Here is a 21446-nt window from a genome sequence, read left to right on the forward strand (position 1 = left end):
ACCTGTAAAAAGACCCATAATTTGACTTTAATGATGTTGGGTTTTTAGCCCTTACAGGCATCTTTCATGACCATCTTTAACTTTTATGTTATTTCTAAAACAGTCATGAGCACCAAATTCCCTATAACACATAGTTCGTGCAAAGATAGCAGGCTGATGACTTTGGGATGTGAAACTATTGTTTCAAAATTCGTCTCTGCAACAGAGGGGTGTGACCAGGAAAGCACTCAAATGCCAGAATCCCACAGGGACAAGTTCAAAACTATCAGAAAAACAGAAACGTGTAAATATTTCTGAACAGGAGATCATCTCCCTACCATAAAATCAAATGTAAATCAAACGTATGAAATATATAGGTCACACTGACAAAGAAAAAAAAAAGTTCCAGCTTCACGGCAAACAGGAAGTGTAATACCATCCCCAAAACCAAACCGCACATGCACAAACAACACATCTGAGAGAAGCTAACACCTGAGCAAAACACTTAAAAATTCAAATGTGGCCTGTGGGGTGTTAACACAGTGTGTCCCTGCTGACTGGGGCAGGGAGCCCCGATGCCGTCTCAGGTGTCTGTGTTCTGTTACAGCGGGTAAAAAGGCCAAACACAAGCAGACACACAAATACTATTGTGTTTCAGCTCAGTGTCTCACTGCTGATCGTCTTTCACAGCGAACAATAGAACAGCAGCTCCGACTGTATACACACACACGCTCAGTCTGAAAAAGGACAAGTGGTGCCTCTGAGGGTGAGTGTCTGGCACATTTGTTTGATAGGTTACCTTCATGTGGTGCTAAACACACTGATTTTTGGTAACGTTTGCTTTCCTTCCACGAAGACAACTCTATATAGTACTAACAGGCTTATTTCAGGAGCTGTGAGTTTTGGGCTTATTCACTATCCACATTGCTTGAGATTTTAGAGAGGAACCAAAAGTGAACATCAGGCAGTCCCAGCGGCAACCTCATCAAAATGCACTGCTAATTACTACACCCCAGAATGAGTCTGAGCAGCCTAGAAGGTGGTGAGGGTGTCAATAATAAGTTGAGGTTGGAAAAGCTGAGGAGGAGGTTCGCAATGAAAACGTGCAAAATTAAGTTCTCCAGCAACTCTTTCTAAGCTGCTCAGGTATAGCAGCAGACTGCATTTGAAGTTTTATATGCACAGCTTTGTCAAACTGTTAATGGCATAGATTGTGCTTTTTGTACTGGATATACTTTATGTAAAATACTTCACAACTTTTCTGTCTCCAGGAAACTTCCCACTGGGAAGAGTGTTAATGTGTTACTTCAACTCATGTTTTATGTACTGTGCTTTATTTGTTTTATTTTTAATGGTTTAATGTTAAATGATTAAAGGATAATTCCCTAACAAAAGCTCACTTGCAGAACTAACAACAAAGTAGGTCCAAAATGTTCCTAAACAGTTATTGGCATTTCTAACTTTATAATGCTCATTAATAAAGAAAAGCCTTGCAGCCTTTTTATGTTAAATTAAATATGCCGTTCAATAAACTCCAAAGGACACAAACTGAGGCCAGACTATGGCCAAGCGATTAACCCTCAGTGCCAATTATTGTTTTTAATCGATGTGTGTGTGCTTCAAATCTACTTTGTATTTATCTACACAAGAGCCCCCAGTGAGTTTGCACTTTGCTAATAAACTGATATAAAATATAAAAGAAAATTCACATTCATTTTCTTTAATTAAAAAAAAAAAAAAAAAAACCCTCCAGCTCATGTTTTTTTATTTTGTTATTAGGTCAACAGACTGGTCAGCATCAGTTACACTATATTATACTTTCCTGTTAACAACACCTGTTTAATTATGAACTTTAGGGTGTGTGTTTTGGTTGGGTACTTTTACAGTGTAACCAGCTGACCCACATCACGCCTCACTGCTCTGAACCAACCACAGCAAATGTGTGCGTGCGCGTGTGATACTTACCCCACTGTGTGCGGGGCACTCTGCGGTGCTGAGGTGACTGGTTGAAGAACCTGAGGTGGGCAAGTCTCCTTTCTCCCGTGGACTCATGGGACCTGTAGGCGTAGACTCTGTGGTGTGTTGTGCTATGAGATTTGAAGTTCTATGTCGCAACACAAATGTTGGGCCCTCGGCCCCACTCTTCTCTCCTCCGTCCAGCTTGAAGTGCTGGACTGGCCTCCAACGAAGACTGAGGTGAACTCAGCGGGGAGCGGACAGACTCGCGGATGTTGATGAAATCTGGTTGGTGAGATGGGTGACCAACCAGGAATCCACTGAGAGGGCGGGCAGGACTGCCACTTGACTTGAAGGAGACTACATTTTATGAGGAAGACCAAGAAACAAACAGGAAAAATCAAAGTCATTTGTTTATTCTCAAATTTAAATACATAGTCATAACATGTGATCAAAACAAATCTACTTCACAACTGTTAAAATGTCCAGGATCTTTAAAAAAAACAATTTTTTTCTAAGTGGGGTTTCATTTATTCAAACATAAAATACATTTTGGTGTATTAGAAGGCCAGAAATAACAGCAAAATATATGAACTTGTGTTACGAAGAGTACCACAGATTCTTTGGCAAACTAAATCTGGACCAATGATTATGTGACAAACTCCAAAGGACCATTTTAAGCAGGAAAAACCCTGAAACCACAAGTTTATAACATTAACCTAATACAATCATTCACAATAACAGTCTCCAAGTAACTGAAAAACAGAATGCAATAAGAAACAAAATATATATTATAAAATAAATACATGATTCTGCACACACCCGTGACAGCCAGTGCATTAGTGAGGCTTCGTGTTTGGTTTTTGGCTTGGCTGCCCAGACTAAAAATATAATCAGTGGCAGCATGGCCTGAAAAGGTCACACGTTTGTGTTCTCCTGACACACAAAGTGTCCTGCAGAAATATCACCACAGCCAAACAGCTACCATTGATTACTGCATTCTCTGTCACTTCAAAAAAAGTTGCTCATGGCATCAAGGCCTTAAACTACTGCATCTACAAACACTCAAAGCCAGCTAGGCGCTGCCAAATTGCTGTCATGTTGAGTTGCTTAGCGACGAGAAGTGTCAAGGACAGAGACAAGTGTTTCACACACAGGAAAAAGACACGGAGGTTCAGAACTTACAATCAATTTTCCTTCATCGTTCACAAAATACGTCACTATTTCTCAGAACAGTTCTTCGCTGGATTTTACAGGCAAATATCACGTTGTTTAAGTTAGATAAACAGTGTGGGCTGCAAGGTTGGAATGCAAAGAGATATTCATAATGTAGCTAATGAACAAAATTCAGAAGGTAGTCTCACGATATCAACAGCAGTACAGCACACTCATATTTGTATGTTTATACTGCAGCATGTTTTTAAACATTCACTGAAGCTTTAATGCTCTGTACATAATGAGAAATACACCTACACACACATATCGGCATACTGCTCCACGATGTTTATTCACTGTGCCTCTCCAGCACACACACATTTGCTCCAGGGAGGCCAAGTTGATGTGAGCGCGCCCTTGAGCATTGGACCACTTCATTTAAACCATCTCTCTGCTACCAAACAAGCATTAGGGGATTCTGTACACTCAAGGGTAAAAGAGGAACACAAAGCATGTGTGTACAAATACACACGAACCACTTAACGTACCATTTGTAATAGGGTGATGAAAGTATGTAGGTAAAGCAATTGTTACATACTCCCATAAGTGTGGCGGCGAAGGGTAAAAAGAAAGCAAACAAGAACTGAAAAAACTATCCAAAGCTAAGAACAAAGAAAATCCTTAGAGCCGCAGGAAAAATGCTGAGCGTCATACCCCGTGACATTGACCAGCACGCTCTATTATACGCAGAGAAGATGATGGCGACTATTTGAGCTGAACTGGGATGACTGGCCAGTGGGCAAGTTCCCAAATCGAAGCACTTCTACATCTAAAGACTGTCCAATCAATCTCTCCCCTTTCCTTTCAGCTTCTCCCCAATCGACCATTCGCGAAAATTACACTCTTTTCCACTCTAGTTGCACCGTTATTTTCCGTCATGATGAAAAGTTAGATTTCATGGAGGGTCCCTATTAGCTAGAAAAGAAAGGGGGAATAAAGTATTCTTGAAGGGTATTTTGGCAGCTATAATAGTGGATTCTCAGGACAATAGTCTTGTGGTCTGATTGCTACACAGGCGCAAACAGCTCTCCAGATGATTCAAGTCGCAGACAAGTTTTGTTCTGTGTGGTTGTGACAAAAACAACAATATTATGAGAATAACCACAAAGTTATATACGTAACTAACACAAAAAAATAGATGTGAAAAAGCATTTCAGCGTAACAAAATAGAAAATAGGAAGGAAAGGTCTTTAGCCTTATGCTGATCAAATACAATAAACATGAGGAAGTTGGTGCGTTTGTTTTTTGAGACTGGGATGTTTACATGATTGTAAGTCAAATATATTGTGATTTATGCTCAGAAAGTCTTTAATCTTTCCCCTGGTTAGTCAAATAACTTAAACAACTAGTAAATTACCCCTGACAAACACCACACATACTATTAAAAAACACCCCAAACATCTCAAAGTAAACATTATAAGCATGTGTCACAACACATGTCACATCAGAAACAAGCTGACTGGTTGTATTGCACAAACTAATGTGAATTAAAATCACTGAGAATGATAAATATGAACTTGACCTTGACCACAGTTTGGGTGAAGTCCCACATTCCCATTAGGTGATCATTGTGTCCAAGTTCCACTGAAATCTGACAAATACTCTGGGAGGAGTAGAGATTCTTATGACCTGTGGACAGACAGACGATGGACGTCTGGCCACGGCATGAGATCATCGGTCCTTCAGCCGGATGAGCTAATAGAAACAAAACTGGGATGTGCAAACCCACTCCAGAAACTAACTGAACCTGAACTGAAAAAAAATAAATAAAAAAAAATCATAAAATGAAATAAAAACCAATAAGAAAAATAAGAGGAAGGAGGAAGAAGAAGAAGAAACAACAGAAAGCTTCAAGTCTGTAAAGCAAAACAATTAACTTGCAGGTTTGAGAACAGGCTCACTAAAAAGCTTTACAGAGTTGAGAGTCTCACATATTATTGCAACTTGTAGGTAGAAAATACAGATAACCAACCATTAGGACTTATAATAAGGAACACTGGGGTAATTATTTTCACTTGTCTGTGTCCAGCTGCCTGGGAAGTCAAAGTCAAAACACAATGATTGGCACTACTTAAAGGGAAAGCCACAAGCGCCACAGTTCTGACCCCATACTGAGATAAAAAGGCACGCTATCAGGGAACATGAGATAAAAAGAGAGAGAAAAAAAATTATCATTTTTAGACACCAAACCAAATGGGGCTTCCCAGGGTCTGAGCCAAAGCCCAAAGAGGTTTCATTTCTGAGAGACCAGCTGACACACAATGTCTGTCGACAGGATGTGAAATGACTCACCATCAAGATGCTTCATGCCGGGTAAATCTATGATCACAATTTTCTTGGCTCATAAAAGGCTTGTGAATGTCATGTACACGCTTATTGTTCCCTATTAACGTCCTGCTGTGACGTCCAATAATTTTCCACACTCATCACCTATGAAACAAACCAATAACACAGACAACTTTACCATCTGCTCTGCTCTTCTGCTAATTATAGCCACTCACAAAATGCCATCTACCTGACCCTGAGTGGTACTCGGGGAGAGACAGAGGGCTGGACAAAAAGGAGCCTGAAGGAGCCGGGTGGATGACCTGCTGGAACAACTTCAGACAACAAAGGAATTAACTGACGCTCCCACTCAAAATCTCTCCTGGAGAGCCCCTGAGTAATGCTTCCCTTTACTGAAAATAAACTGCTCTAGTGCTTTTCAACTACGCCCTAAAAAGAACTGAAAATATTGCTGTCAGCAATATTTTAAAATATAAAGCAATCCATATTTTGAAATATTGGGTGCACCTCCTTTCATGTGCATGAGATATAGCTTTATAGAATTTTTCTGGGGGACTGTTTAGTTTTCATTTTAGGAAGTTGCACAGTATTTTGCACCATATATGTAAAGAAAAACAAACAAAAAAACAAAAAACCCACCTCACTAAACCTTAATATCAGTTAAAAAAAATCACTAAAAATGTATTGATATCACAACAACCTTGAGGTCACATTATTACACATTACTTTAATGATGGACACTATTGAGCTTTTAACATTGATGCTATTGATCCGACTCAGAGGTCAATATCCACAGTACAGTGAGTGCATGCATCCACTCCATGCAGGCTGTGATAACATGCTATGAGCAGGCATGTTTAAAGATTACATTACTGATGTCACTCAGCTCCAGTCTTCAGTTTGAAAGAATGAAAACAAGTTTAAAAGCGCTTACCAGCCTTGAAAATGAAAGAAAACAAGTTGCGGTGAAAGGACGAGGTGCACATATTTTTGTTAAAACCACTACATGGAAGATGAAAAAAAAAAAAAAAAAAACTCCACAGCTCTGACTTACTGCTTAAGAGTGTTTATTTTTAGTATATCATCACCGAGCACATCTTATCTGCACTGCCTCCCGCTGCATGTTCTGTCTGATGTACTAAATCCAAAGGCACCAATTTAAAATCACTTTACAAAACAGCAGACAGAAGGCTGGTTGGTTTGCTTTTATCCAGAAGTAAAGTGTTCAGATTGCACACGGAGTTCACTTTGCCCTCCAAGTCAGTATCTCCTGCTTCACATTGTGCAGTTTTGCAAGTCATTGCATTCCCTCACTAAACTCTCAAAATCAAAGGCACATGGAGGACAAACACATATTTACTCTTCTCCATCTTGTAGATAATACTTTAGAACAATAGCTGGATATTTTTGGCAATATGCTTTCTTAAATATAAAGACTGATAAGACGTGTGTGTCAGGGGTACGAAGCCACAAGCAGTAGTCTGTCAGGAGTGAAGAAGAGGCTTCAAAAATCCAAAAATCAATCCAGGACTCTAACAGCAAACCAACAGGAACTCGGATAAAAGTGGGAAAGAAAGCCACCGAGGAAAGAAAGACAATAAGAACAACTGAAGGCTGAGCGGAAACATCAATGCGGATTGATTTGCTCTCGATTTTTTTTTATTCCTCCTGAAGGAAAAGTAGGAGTGGTGAACATCTGGCAGCTGCAGAAAGTGGAAGTATAGCGGGGAAAAAAGCCAAAAAGCAGAATTACCCATTTCTGCTTCTTAAAACGTGCACTGACAACAATTTTAGGTCGACAGGACGATCGGCCATGATGGCTGTGACCATTTTTGCTTTAAATGCCACAATTATCATATGTAAAAATAAAGCTGGGCAATATTATAAAAATAATATCTCATCATGATAAATAGATACAAAACAGATCAAATGGCTTATGCTTAAAATTTCTGTTTTTTACTCCTATTTGGAGCTGTGCTGTTAAATTTCATTTAAACACATGAATCCAAATAGTTCTACTGAGGTTATATTAACCATTTCTTATATTTCCATCACGGAAAGATCATTTCACAATAATGACCATTATCATTTTATTGCCAAGCAATATGTACAAATGACCTGTAATAGAGGACATAGGTGTGGTGGGTGCCTTAATGTCTGCTCCAGATAGCCGAGGGAAAAAAAAATGTGAGGAACTTCATTATAGGTGAAAGCAGCGGACAGAAGCAGGTGAAAACCTCACTTCTGCAAAATAAAGCAGAAAGAGAGAATAGAGAGACGCAAGAAATAAATGTGAGTGAAGGGCAGAAAGTATGACTCATTAAACTCATCCTTTGCAGCATCATCTGCTTGGCAGACAGGCAACTATGCCTGTGGACTGCATCAGTGTGTGGGTGTTTGTGTAATGACACACAGTTGTAGGTCATAGACTAGTGCAAATTAAACAGAGTTTGCTTTACGTTCATTTAGTGAAAAGCAAATGTAGGACAAAGGTCAGCATAGTACAAGCAGTGTTGCTCTTCCTGCTGCAGAAATTAAAAAACAAAACAAAAACAAAACTGCGTTTAAACATAGAGACAGGTAACTGTTTCAAATTCCAGAGAGAGACCAGGAAAAGATGTCTTTTTTCCTGCTCCCCCTTTGGTGCAAAAATATTCTCTTGTATTGACTGATTATGAGTTTATATATTATTATTGGTTCTGTTATTATTAAAATAATTTACAGATTCAACATTTGTGTGTCTGCGGTACTCCTATGCCATGTTACTGGTACTTAGTAGTGCTTTACCTTGCAAATTTTGGGGGAGATAATACATATTCACTTAAGATGCTGTAAAAAAATGTAACCAACTAAAATCTAAAAATCATGATAAACCAATATCTAACCACTGCCTGGGTTGGATGTCAGTGGGTAACATACTGTAGGACGGAGGATAAAAGCAGCAAAAGGTAAGTAGTCTAAAGGTTTTTCTACCAGTTGACATGACTGAAGAGCTCTAATGCATGACGCATCCTCCACTGGCCTCCTTCACTTTAGCTACGTTCACACTGCAGGTCTTAATGCTCAATTCTGATTTTTTGATCAAATCCGATTTTTTTGTCTGCTTGTTCACACTACAAATAAAATGTGACAGCAAACACGCTCTAGTGTGAACCCTCAAAGCGGCCCGCATGCGCAAAAAAAGACGTCACACACAACGCGCTCTGTTTAGATCCAGACCAAACAATATTGTTTGACTGATGGCCCTTAATATAAAGACTTGTTTCGGACTTTACGTTTCCCAATTTTGCTTTAAGTTATAAAGCTATTTTGTTATTTACATATGGCCTAATAATTATCCTTATTGCTGTTTTAGAGAGGAGCGGTGCTTCAAAGGATAGTTGCAGATTTCTGTCAGAATCTGCAGATTATACAGTACAAATAAAATGTTCACGTTTCTCCAATGCTGTCTTCCCAAAAGTTTCACTAACATCTACACTGGATGGCCAGGAAGCGTTCGCGATGTCTTCTCGGGCGCTGATAATTGGCGTCTGTCTTGTGTCAGTGACGTAAAAGACGGATTTAATGCGACATGACCATTCAAACAGCAGTCGCTTTCTAAAACATCATATGAAAGTGACCCAGATCAGATTTGAAAATATCGGATTTGTGCCGTTCACACTGTCATACCATGATCGGATATGGGTCGCATAGGGTCAAAAAAGTCAGATTTGATGCGCTTTCGCCTGCAGTGTGAACGTAGCCTTTGTCACTGTGGTACAGCAGCTGTTGTGAATCTTTTATTGCACCTACTGAAACATAAGATGTTTTCATCAAATCGATTAATATTATTTTACTTCAACGGTCTCTTGTGTGTGACTCACAGTGAAACTGAGAGGAAAAGGAGGAACCAGCTTGACTGGGAGGGACAGCAATATGCCACAATTGCTTGCAAAAACTAGAGCAAATAACTGTGGTAAATATATATATATATATTTTTAACTTGGCAATCTTTAAGTCAAGCCTATGTCGAACATATTTTTGTACTGTTTTTGTATTCTTTTTCCTTCTAAGTTGAGATGGGATAATGTCTGAAGTCTGATTCTCAGAATGGTATTCTGTAAAAGAAGACACTCAAACCTAGTTTAATGGTGTTGTATTGCAACCGGAAAACTTTAATAACTGCGTCCCTGCTTTATCTCTACAGGTACTGACTGTTAAGTTGTTAATGTTGTCAGAAGGAAGTACATGTTAAAGGAACAAAAGTCAAGCTGCTCGGGTCACTTTTTAGTCACCTTCTGGACTGCTACTTAATCAACATAACGCATTTTTTTAACCAAAGCAATAACACACATTTAGCATGACACAGGCCTAAAGCAGGGATCATCGAAGTAAAAGAATCTACCCAATGTTGTTTAATATCCAGCCTGGGTATGACAGTCAATTTTTTCATGACCTCCTGCCACATTTTTTCAAGTCAGTCAGCAAGTCTCAGTGTTTCAAACAGGTTGCACAAGTTTGTCTGTCTTATGTCAAGCAAAACAGGTTTACACAGATCTGAATTTTCTCCCTTCTCGTAAATATACACATAATATACAAGTTTTAACACAAAATAAAGGTTAAGTGAAACAAATAAGTACACTTATTGAGCATCTAAACTTGTTAAGTCTATATCAAAGCACATTAGCAGACTTTCGTAATGTAAAAATTTAAAAAGAGCCAATGAACAGAAAGTAGGTCACAGTATGTTTACATAAGGACTGTTATTTAATACCGCCATTTAGATCTTCTATGTCAGCTTTTTTTTTTAAATAACTGATTTAAATGGAGATTAAAACAGACACTGTTGCTCTTTTGAAATTGACATAAATTTAAAAGCCACAAACTTGTTGCATAAGATACAAACTGTGCAACAGCACACTTTGCTCAGTGACATTTCAACAACATCATAAACTTTACTACAGACCTGCTGTCATGTTTTGTCAGATTTTGGCTGTCTCCTTTCACTATGCATATATCAGTACCAGTCAAAACAAACAAAAACAAAAAAATCTTTGCCTCAGAAAGGCAAAGAATTGTGAGATAACAGTGATTGCAGTTAGGTTTATGTGGGAGTATTTTAATTAGCACAGGAATTTTCCATTGTTGGTGAAGACTCATTAAACTGTCAATATCTTAAGCCCCTGACCTTGTTTATGCAGACACTGAGAAAAATGGTTTTGACGTCAATACCTTACATCTATTTTTTGCTTTCTGTGCACCACTGGTTCTGTTCCTACAAAGCAATTATTCTTGTGCATTTATCAGCCATGTTTGAGAAAGTTAAACTTAGGTAAGGTCCAACGCAGTTTTACGCTGTCCTCAAAACTGCATTTACCTAATTGTGCTTTATAACATGTGCATGTTCCTACACGCATCGAACAAGCCACTCTTTGTATGTGTAGCTGCCTCGTAGTGATTTAAACCTGATGTTTAGAGACCACATGGCTGCCTTTACTGTTCTCGGGGACTATATGGCTCCTCTGAGAGATCCTTTAAATTTAACCAACCTATACACACCCTCCGACACTCTTTATCCACACACCTAAAGTTAAGAGATTGGATAGAGTGAATAAGTGTTTGCTTTTACCTACTTGCAGCTTCACACGGGTGGGGTCAGCTTCTGGAGTAAATTAGCACACGTCAGACTACTTGACAGCCAGTTTAGCATGTTTTTCTACATCAAACACAATCCCAGTTTTAGAACTTTTGTTCTAAAACAGTTGCTGAGCGTCTCTCCACTGGTGACCTGACAAGTCCTGATGAAACAGTGACTTTCTGATGCTGGAGTCTTATGATGGAAAGCTAAACAAAGGCAACCAGTGTGATGTAATCTACACACACACACACACACACACACACTTTTGTTCTCAGCTTTGCAGCACACACACAGTACAGTTACCCCCCAGGCTTGACAGACATGGTTGTAGGTGAATATGCTGTGCCACAGTTTTTGCTCAAATAGTGACCTCCCCCCAAAAGATATTATATATTAAAGATATTATAAAATGACATTTACTGAGGACAGCACGTACCAAAACATTTTCACTAACCAATAATGCATTGACCTGATTACCAAAGGAGAACCCTGTGGTCAGACCGGTAAACACAGGCAAGTTGTGCTATAAACTGGTGGGCCACAACTGGGTCCAGGCACCAGACGCCATGCTGGTTTTATTGTAATACTCTTAAGATCCTTCAAATGATGCAGTCTAAAGGGGAAATCTTCTCTATAGCTGAAGAGCTCATCACCTGTGATTTGTGTGGAAGTAATTCAATACGCTGAAAGGGTTTGGAGCACGTGCTCCAGATGGAGAACATAACATGAAACGGCCACATGGTTCTGCCTGTTACTTTCTGAGTCGCAGACTGGTGATGAAGGCTAAAATATCGAACATGATACAGAAAAATCACTTAACAAACTGTCCTTGAAATTACATAAACATCTCAAGGCCCGAAGTAAACAATACTGAGACCACATCCTGAGCAAATTACTAGTGGAGGAAAAATATCAGAAGATGAAGCTTTTAGTCTCTAACTGGAACCAAAGAAAAAAGCCCATAACCCATCAACCATGTGACCACATCAAGGTCACTGTGCTGCTGGCTCTGCTGGAGAAACAGCACAACCAAATGAAGTGGTTTTCAAACACTAGGTGGTAATCTAAAAGTAGGTCAAATGAACAGAAAGGAGACCCGAAAATGAAAGAGGGAAGCTAAAGCCACTAAACACAAACTCGTTATTCTGTGTCATGTGGAGCAGACTGGATAAAACACAAGTTTACTTTTTGTTTACTAAGGATTACAGTAAGATATTTTAATGGGGAGTCAAGCAATAAAGTTGACTGATTAGCTCAGGTTATGTTTTTTTTTGTAATTAAAAATCTTTTTTAGATTCTGCAACACGTGTTCTTTACACAAGGCATGTGCATGAAGATAACTAAAGGCTTTAAAAAGAATAGTTAAATAGTTAAAATTACCACTGCTGATTTCTTTCAGACCACTTGCCATGTTATCCAATGAAATGTCAGAAAGACTTGTTTTTGGGGGGTTTTGTGACTCACAGAAAATATCACAAATACAGATATGAGAGACTAGAAGGAGTACACTTTTAGCACTGCTGATTATTCAACTGATTCTTTGCTAATTTACTTTCTGTTGATCTACTAATCAATTGTTTTGGTTATACACAATTGAACTTTACGACTGAAATTAGTTTTACTGCAAATCTAGTGACTCATCTACTAGTATTCAAAGTACAAACTCACACACATGCAGACACATTTTAACATAGTTTACACTGTTTAGAGTACAAGCTGGGAGTATTGTGTGTCTCTCCAGGCCTATTTAGGCAACAGCATTTGAACAAACCATTTTAAACAAAGGCCTGTGTTTTTATGTTTTGTTTGGCACACAACAACACAAACAGAGACAAACACACACACACACCCCTGTTGTGCATGAAAAAGAAAAGAAGGACTAAAGAGAAGGGAAATATAACAGAAAGAGAGAGCAGCTACTCTGTGTTATGATCAATCAACTTAGCAATGACAGATCTCTACTATTCTTAGAAGCTATGTTTAGCTGTTCTCCTGCCTGGCACGCTGTCAAAGGCTGACTTCATTATACATTAAGCTCTCTAGAGAGTTGAACTTCCTGGAGAAATATGACGTATTGCTCAATAACCATGTCTAGCTGGGGTGGTACACACATAACCTACGCAACAGATTCAGTTTTTCTATAACAGCAAATCAATATCCTCCAACAGGAAATTACTACAAATTTCCTGCAAAGATGAATCTTAATGATATAAAAAACATATCTCAGATAAATTAATGTGATAAACTTATGGCGTGGTCCTGTGAGAACCCTGCTCTATGCACAACTTGACTTTTCTACAGGGCATGGACTTTATGTAAAACCCAATGCATGCATCTGCTTTGCATCCTTGTGTGGATTTTCGAATAGAAGACACATACAAGTACTTGAGACTTGAGAATTGAAGTAGGTAGTGTGGGTGTATGTAATTCTGTTTACAGGCAACAGTTTTAAGGTTCTTTCTGGTGCTGTTAAGGTCAACAAAAGCTAAACTTGAACTTGGAAATCATGACAGAGCAAAGTAAGGGCGGGGCCCTACTGGAAAGCCAAGAATAAAAGAAATTCAAACATAAAGAAATGCATAAAATATCAAATAAAAAAAAAAAGATGCTCCATGAAATATCCATAAGCTAATCTCAATTTAGGGCAGAGCTGGAAGTGTTTCTGTGCATATAAAGTTTGGATTCAGGACAAATGTGTTATAAGCTACCCCAGCCAATAAAAAATGTATGAGATGACTTCATGTTTTGTGGCAAACCGAACTGTTAAAATACTGAAATGGGATGGGCATTCATATAATATTCAGCTAAAAGGAAATATTAGGTAGCATAACAATCCAAAGTGTACATACATAAGGGTGAGAAATTGGTGAAAGAACACAACTAAGTGCCTTCATAGGGTGTTCAGCGAAAAAAAATAAAGTGTCTTTGTGCTGTTTCTACAAGTTTCTAGACAACTTCTAAAGGGATGTCCAGAAGATATTCTTCTATAGAGTGTGTTGTACAAGATGCAAAGTCCAAGATCTGCCACAGGTTTTATTGAGATTGAGATCTCCTGACTTACAGTTTGCTAATCAGGGTCAGCACCAGGGCTGATGGATTGAGTGGGCAACAAACTTTAACACGGGGTACTGGTATGCTCAGTTTTGTTTTGCAAGTTTTAAGTGAGGTATACATAAGACATCATGGGCCAATGTGCTCCAAAATCAGCATTCTCCTCATCTCTGATTGGTGCAAATGCTCTTAACTAATATTAACCCAATAATTAACACAGGCTTGGTTGTTACTACAATAACTTGTAGTAAATTTAGCTGAGGAAGTACAGTGACCATTTTGAACCGGCCTTCAGTGTTGTCTCCTGGTGATGAGTGTCATAATGTAACAATCATATTTCCATAAAGTTAAGTATTTTTTTAATGAATGTTAGCAGATAAGATGAATCAACTATTCCTCGCACATGAAAGAAATGACTATAGCTTTCTGAAAAAAAAAAAAAGTTACAGGTCACACTGACTTACACAAAGTCACCTCTTTTAGGATTGATATTAGGAGCTCAGCTTACACCTTTTTAAAAAATAGGAACACAACTTGTTTATGAAATAACGTGAATGTTTTGAGCTAAAGAATCAGAAAAAAATATATAACGGCATTTCCGGGCAGTTTATCAGATTTAACAAGTCATCAATGACTAACAAAGGAAGAAGGTGGAAAGCACAGTATGCATTTAAGATGAACAAAATTGACTCTACAAAAGACTGTCAAGTGATTAAATGAATCAGCCTAAACAGCAGCTTCCCGCTTCTTTTATTTTAGATGACAAGCTTCAAATACACTGAAGAGCCACTCAGAGTAAACTCACAGTACCCGGAGTCAACACAACACTGGGGAGCAAGCAAGACAAAGAAACCTAAAACTCTAGCTGCACTACGTTTTTGTTGACAGCGACAATTCGTTTACTTTTACTACAAGACATACACCAAGGGGCGTTTGTATTTGTATAACATTACGTTGACGAAAAAAATATTTCTTACGTTTGACACGAGCTGTAATAAGAAGCAGACTGCTGCTCAGCGACAGGCAGCGATGATGGTTTGTTTACACCGAGCTAGCGGGCTGGCTAGTCCGCTAACAAGAGCTGACACCTCCGAAAGAACCCAGATAACTCTTTAAGAAAGCTTCTTTTTCTTTTGACAGCCTCCCAGAGCTACCCATCTACCTCCAAATATGCCAAATATGCCCTTCACAAGAATAAAAATGACTTGGAAAAAGAAAGCAAAGCTGTGCTTTCTAGCTGGCTAGCAGACTATGCCGTTGTTTTGACAGCCCAGAATTAGCTGAATAGCAAAGCTGCTAGCTGGCAGGTTACATTCAGGGTGGCGCTAACGTTACGCCAGGAAAGTCCGAGATGAAATAAAACAGCTCTAAACAAGACAGAACAACAACAATAAGAATTAACATAAACAAATGAGAATTGTAGTATTCACCTGCTCCGGATGACCTGGTCTGTCCGTGGTCTAGCTATAGATACTACAGCTGACAGAGAGTTGTGGTGTGTACTCTGCTCTCTCCACTATAAGCAGCTCCTCACAGTCTCTGGACCAGACTGGACCCAGAAACGACGGGAGGCAGGCATTCACTGAGTGACGCCGCTCGCATGAGCTCGCATGAGCCAATCACATCGCACTTTATGAAAACTCACCAATCAGAGACTATCAGGAACAGAAAGGTACATTCCATAAACGAAGAAGCGTTTTTGTAGTTTTTATTCATAGGCCGAGTTTATAATCGTAAATGATCAAGAATTAAATCACATTATAACCATATTCCGCACTTGAGACGAATATATGTTATAGTTAGTTTTATATAATGTGATCTAGGTATCTGTGCACTACAGTGTCCTTCAATGCCCTAAACCAGCAGTTTATCTTTGCCAAAACTTGTTTGGCAAGCAGCTGCCATGTGGAATTTGAGCAATCACCTGCCAAACCACATTAGCTAAACAATCCAGTATTCGTGTATTTGGTCTGCAACTAATCATTAATTAAAATATTGATTAAGCTATCAAGTATTTTTGAGACATTTTGTTTATTTTATGAAAGTGTCAGTCTCTGATCTAAAACAAAAACATGTTTACATGCGAGTTTCTCTGGTTTGCTTTTGCAGATTATAGGACTTAAACAGTGCATTACTGATCACAGTTGCTAACTACAGGCAAATTATTATGTTGATATACCAATACACTGTTCAGTTATTGGTTGTCTCTTCTGTTACACCAACTCTCTGCATCTCCAGCATCCATGAATCTTCTCTGTGCTCTTTTTCTTTCTTTTTTTGCCTGTAAGCTTCATATTCAACATCCTTTGTCCAGTATATCCACTATCCTCCTCTGCACATCTCCAAACCATCTAAGCCATGCCCCTCTAACTATGCCTCCAAAATGCTCAACCCAAGCTGTTCCTCTGGTATACTCTTTTCTAACCTTGTCCTTCCTGGTCACGCACGATGAAAATCTTAACATTTTCAGTTCCATCTCTTGTCTTTTTGTTAGTGCCATTGTCTCTAAAACATATATCATAGCAGGTCTCACTACCATCTGACAAACATTTAACTCTTGCTGCTATCCTTCTGTCACAAATCCCTCCTGACACTTGTCTCCACCTGCTTCACCCTGCCTGTATTCACTTCTTCACCTCTATTGTGCACTGTCTGGTATTTAAACTCACCTGTCTTGCATCTTTACTGTTACACCTGTCTCCTTCTCATTCACACACATGTATTCTGTCTTGCTTCTATTGTATTTCATTTATCTTCTCTCCAGTGCATACCTATACATCCTCGGGCTATCTTCCACCTGCTCCCTCCTCTTACTATAGATCACAGTGTCATCCTAGCCATCATAGTCCACGGAGACTCATGTCTGACCTCATCTGTCAATATGCCCATCACTATGGTATTAATCAAGGTATTTTCTTTCTACAGCTATTATAACATGATTGTTAGCAATGTTCACTGACGTGCTGATGAGAATTAGACGACTGCTCGACTAACTGCTCTCAACGCTCTCTGCCCTCTGGATGTGCTGCAATTGTGGCTGATTCTGTGGAAATGGATTATGCAAGGCTCTGGTAGCTGAGTGTGGGCCAACACGGGGTGGTTCACAGTGTCATTGAACTGCTTAAGCAAGTTCACAGTACCATTTCAATTCAGTTTAATTCAGGTTTATTTAAATTGCGATGAATCACAACAGCAGTCACCTCAAGGCGCTTTTTACGATTAGGTAAAGACCCTACAACAATCCAACAACCTCCTGAGAGCAAGCACTTCACAAAGCTAGCATTTAACAGGAAAAAACCTAAAGCAGAACCAGGCTCAGAGGTTCTGCTGAAACCACGTGTTTAACAACAGATATTTTCTTATTTTTAAGAAATATTATTTGGAAGGAGTGACTTGACTCTGAAAACACTAAAATCTTATATTCACTGCTGTGCTGATACAGATAATCTCTGTGGCAGGCAATGCATGACGTTACCTCAGAACTTTGACCTGATAATATCTGTGTGCTTCTGTTGCAATTGGGATATCTTATCACTAAAGTTTTATTTTCTTTGAATTAGTGCATTGGATTGACTGGACTCTATATAGATTACAAAGAGACACATAAAACAAGGATGCTGCGTGTTACAAAAATAAGTACAGTTAAATAAAAAGAATTTGAGAAAAGAATTGGATTCATTTGCAAAACAAAGAAGTTGGTAATATTGACAGGATCTCATATAACTTGTAAATTATAATTTTATATATCTTTACCGAGGTTTTAGAACTTTTGCTGATGATAAAAAATGTTTTTAAGCAAATCAGTTTATCTCAGCGACCATCACAGATTTCATATCTTCTCACAAAGTTTTCTTGTTTACTTTGTGTAACTGATGTTTCTTCAAATGCCAAGGACTTAGAGCACATGAGTACATAATGTGATTTTAACCTTGTGTACTGATACCAAAACTGATAATTTTTCTCTTTTTAAAAGCACATGACAAAGTGTGCTCAGTTTCTCTGCTGGGAAATACAGCAGACAAACTACACAATGGAATTAGTTTTCAGCGTCGCACTTTAAATGTTTACGTGCAAAAATAAAGCTTGGGAACTGACTTTTTTCTTCCAAATGCTTGATTAGGAAATGATCTAAACATTTGCTTATAAAACACCTTTCCAGCTCCACAGCTCTCCAATGAACTCACAGCCGTGTGGTCATGCAGGATACCGTAATATGTTTGCATAACCTTGATTACTGTTGCACCAGGTTCTCGTTGCTAATCCAGCATTTAAAGCTTTTTTTGTTGCTCTGTGTTATTTTGGAGTTTGTGAACACAGAAGACTTGCCTGCTTTATTGAAGTCAGGAAGATTGATTAAATTTTGATTAAATGTTTCATGAATATTTGAGCATTTACAAGTCTAATCTGTGCACAGTAAACCTGATCATGTAAAAGTAGAAAATTAAGAAATGCCAGGGAGAAACTGACTTGATTCCTCTCAAATAAGTCATTGTTTACGTCACATTATAAGTAACTTTCCATTAGCTATCAGTGCAGAATTTAATAGGCGTGCGTTACAGCATTTCTTCAGCTGTTGCTGGGATCCAGGTATCCACAACATGACACAACACACCTGTACACACCTAAACCAGATTCACACCTGTGTTTTCTTCTTTGCTAAGGCAAGTGTCACTCAGAGTCATTTTCTTTTGGATCACACTGCCAACTACGGTTAAAATGGTTAAAAATTATCTTCAAGAGAACAGCATATTAAAATTGCAAATTGGGTGACTGTTAGTGATAGAAATGTTTATCTGTAATTAAGAATAAACTCATCTCCACAGGTTCAAATAAAGCAATAGAAAGTTTTATTTTAGCAAGCTTCCTTGAACACCCACTATAAACAATGCAAGATCACCTCTATGGAAAAACAGAAGCAGTCACAACCCCCCCCAATATGGTCACGTGTCCTCGCAGGGTTTACAGAAGAATAAAACACCTGATGTTAACTGTGTAACACCCACCACACCTGTTAAGGTTACTGCACCTCTCATTCTCTCCTTCACGGGCCAGGGCAAGTTTTAATTACTAACTAACGTAGCTTTCAGTTAAGCAAAGTTGCCAAGCCAGACAAGAAGACTGTGCATTGCTAATTGTTTTGTTCCTTAGGTGTAGGTTGCTAGATCTGAATACTGAGTCTGTTTTGGCATAACACTTGAAAAGGCCCTGAATAACTAACAAGACTGGCTTAACTTGATGTTAATATATTCTCATGATGCCTGGTTGCTTTATGTTTGGCGTCACTCTTCATTAATAAACATGTTGGTTTCTTACATCTGTCCTCATTGTGCAGTGTTTTTTTAACCTGAATAAGCATTTTGTGTAATTACAAACCGTGCGATAAACGTCAATAAGGACGAAAGAAGTTGTTGCTGTATTGATGTGGGAACTGACCATACATGGTTTTTCCACATCTACAGAAGATTAGATATTCTGGTTCATTGGGACTCAGTGATCCGTTCTGCTGCGGCCAAATCTCGCAGAAAGCATATGGTTGAATGAGCTTATGGATAAGTGTCTGAGCATCTGTGGTTAACTTGGTCTTTGAGCTCCGAAAAAGACACAAACAGAGCAGCCGATTCAGAAACAGGCTTTTGAATTACTGTGCGCATGTGTGTGTGTCTGAAAAAGTGGGGTTGTGTCTCTCGTTCAGTTCAGCTAATCCAGATCAGAGAGTTTGCATATAGATCTCTTTAACCACAACAGCTGCTGGATAATCTATAAACACCACGTGTGACATCCCCATGTGTAGTTTGCTTCTGGCATAATGTACAGCCTCAGTAAAATGATGAAAAGCAGCTTTGTCTTGATGCTAAATACAGTAACTAAAATAAAATGCAGTTGAATACCAATGACATTATAACACTTTATCGCCATGACTCACTGTGGTTTGTACAAAGAACAACATGTTCTGCATATTTAAACGCATCAGATTTGTTGTAGTTCACAGCTATTTGCTGCTAGTTTTTCTCCCATAATGGAGGATTTCAGCCTCTTAGGTTGCTTATCGCTGGACATGGGACAAGCAACCAGAGCTTCCAACTCCTTCTCCAACATGTGGGGAGGACAGGTTGTACAGGAAATGAGCTCATTGCTCAATGTCAAAACACCTCCGAGAAAGGAGACAAATGTTATGTTGTTATGATAAATTGTGTGAGTCATTGTCACAGCAATGTAGTCCAAGTGCATAAGGAAGAAAAGATGCTGTTAAACTGGTTAGGCTAAACAACTAACAAGCTGGCAGTCAGACGCCAAGAGGTCTTCCTGGAGCCGGGTCTCATTAATGGTGTTCCTGACCAGTTTGCAAACATTTTCTGGTCAACAAAACATCTTTAAGTCAGACAGTTTGGCATCCATACTCTTCTGAACTATTTTTGTAAACATAACCAGCAATATTCTCACGGGATGAGAAGGCCTCATCAAAGAAAGGAAGAATTACTCGCTGTTGGTTGTTTGTTTCAGAGATTTCAACTTAGCGGCATCACAACAGCAGATGGCTGTCAGGTAAAAAGGATTAGACCGACCATCAGGTTACACTTTCACTCTTCTAATCTCCATTAAATGCACACATATGCCGATGGGCCACAACATTAAAACCACCTGCCTAAAACGGTAGAGGGCCAACATGCCACCGAAACAGCAGTGACCTGGGATGTCCCCTTGTGTCCAGTACTGAGATACTGAGAGCAGACCTGCTGCTTCCTGTGGGTCCCCCAAGGATTTGCCTTGTTTAATTACACACCAATGATTTTTTTTATGTGATTAGGATCTGCAGAGCTTTGGTGCTGCCTCGTTTTGTAGTTTTGTCTGGCTGAAGAAGGCCAATTCTGCCATGGAGCTTTTTTTAATATTGTGGCTGATAGGTATGCATTTGTAGATACACAACCAACACGTGCACACTGAAATTATCATACTACCTAACCAGCAAGTGCAGATTGCCTACAAAGGTAGGTGAGGAGGATTACACAGGGACAGCGCTGTAGGTCGGTCATGGTGCTCTGGTCAGTAGTCTAATCCAATTACTCGTGAGCAGCTAAAAGTAATGGGATTGTTAGTAAGGTCACCATACAGACTTGCTTAACCGTGACTGTGCACTTGACATTCAGCTTTGAGCAAATTCTGCTGGGATATTTTACAGTTGCAGATACATGATGAAGCCATTCTGCTGGTTCCATAAAGAAGCTGTGGGAGAATCCAGCCTCGATGATTTAGATATAAAAGAGCAGAAGAAGAGTCCAGGACTGGACAAGCTGTTTGGCCATCTGATGGGATCAAAGGTCTCAAGGAGGCATGAGAAAATTAA

The 21446-nt window shown here is 39.0% G+C and overlaps 2 protein-coding genes across 3 annotated transcripts in view; both read right to left on the reverse strand.

Annotated features, from left to right (window-relative positions):
• The window catches only part of LOC134647172 (adiponectin receptor protein 2), a 28120-nt gene extending 12472 nt beyond the window's left edge, over positions 1-15648 (reverse strand). The window contains exons 1-2 of one of the 2 annotated variants that reach the window (XM_063501395.1): positions 15535-15648; positions 1945-2295 (exon numbers count right to left, since the gene is read on the reverse strand). In XM_063501395.1, coding sequence (XP_063357465.1) covers positions 1945-2031 — 87 coding nt within the window. In that variant the 5' untranslated portion in view covers positions 2032-2295; positions 15535-15648. The remainder of the gene's footprint in view (positions 1-1944; positions 2296-15534) is intronic. The other variant, XM_063501396.1, reaches the window with a different exon arrangement.
• Positions 15649-18944: 3296 nt separating this feature from the next.
• Positions 18945-21446, reverse strand: part of wnt5b (wingless-type MMTV integration site family, member 5b) — a 91861-nt gene continuing 89359 nt past the window's right edge. Inside the window, exon 10 of the transcript XR_010096780.1 lies at positions 18945-21422. The gene's annotated coding sequence lies outside the window, so the exon portion shown is untranslated. The remainder of the gene's footprint in view (positions 21423-21446) is intronic.

This window comes from Pelmatolapia mariae, linkage group LG17 (assembly GCF_036321145.2).
Source record: "Pelmatolapia mariae isolate MD_Pm_ZW linkage group LG17, Pm_UMD_F_2, whole genome shotgun sequence".
NCBI classification, from domain to species: Eukaryota; Metazoa; Chordata; class Actinopteri; order Cichliformes; family Cichlidae; genus Pelmatolapia; species Pelmatolapia mariae.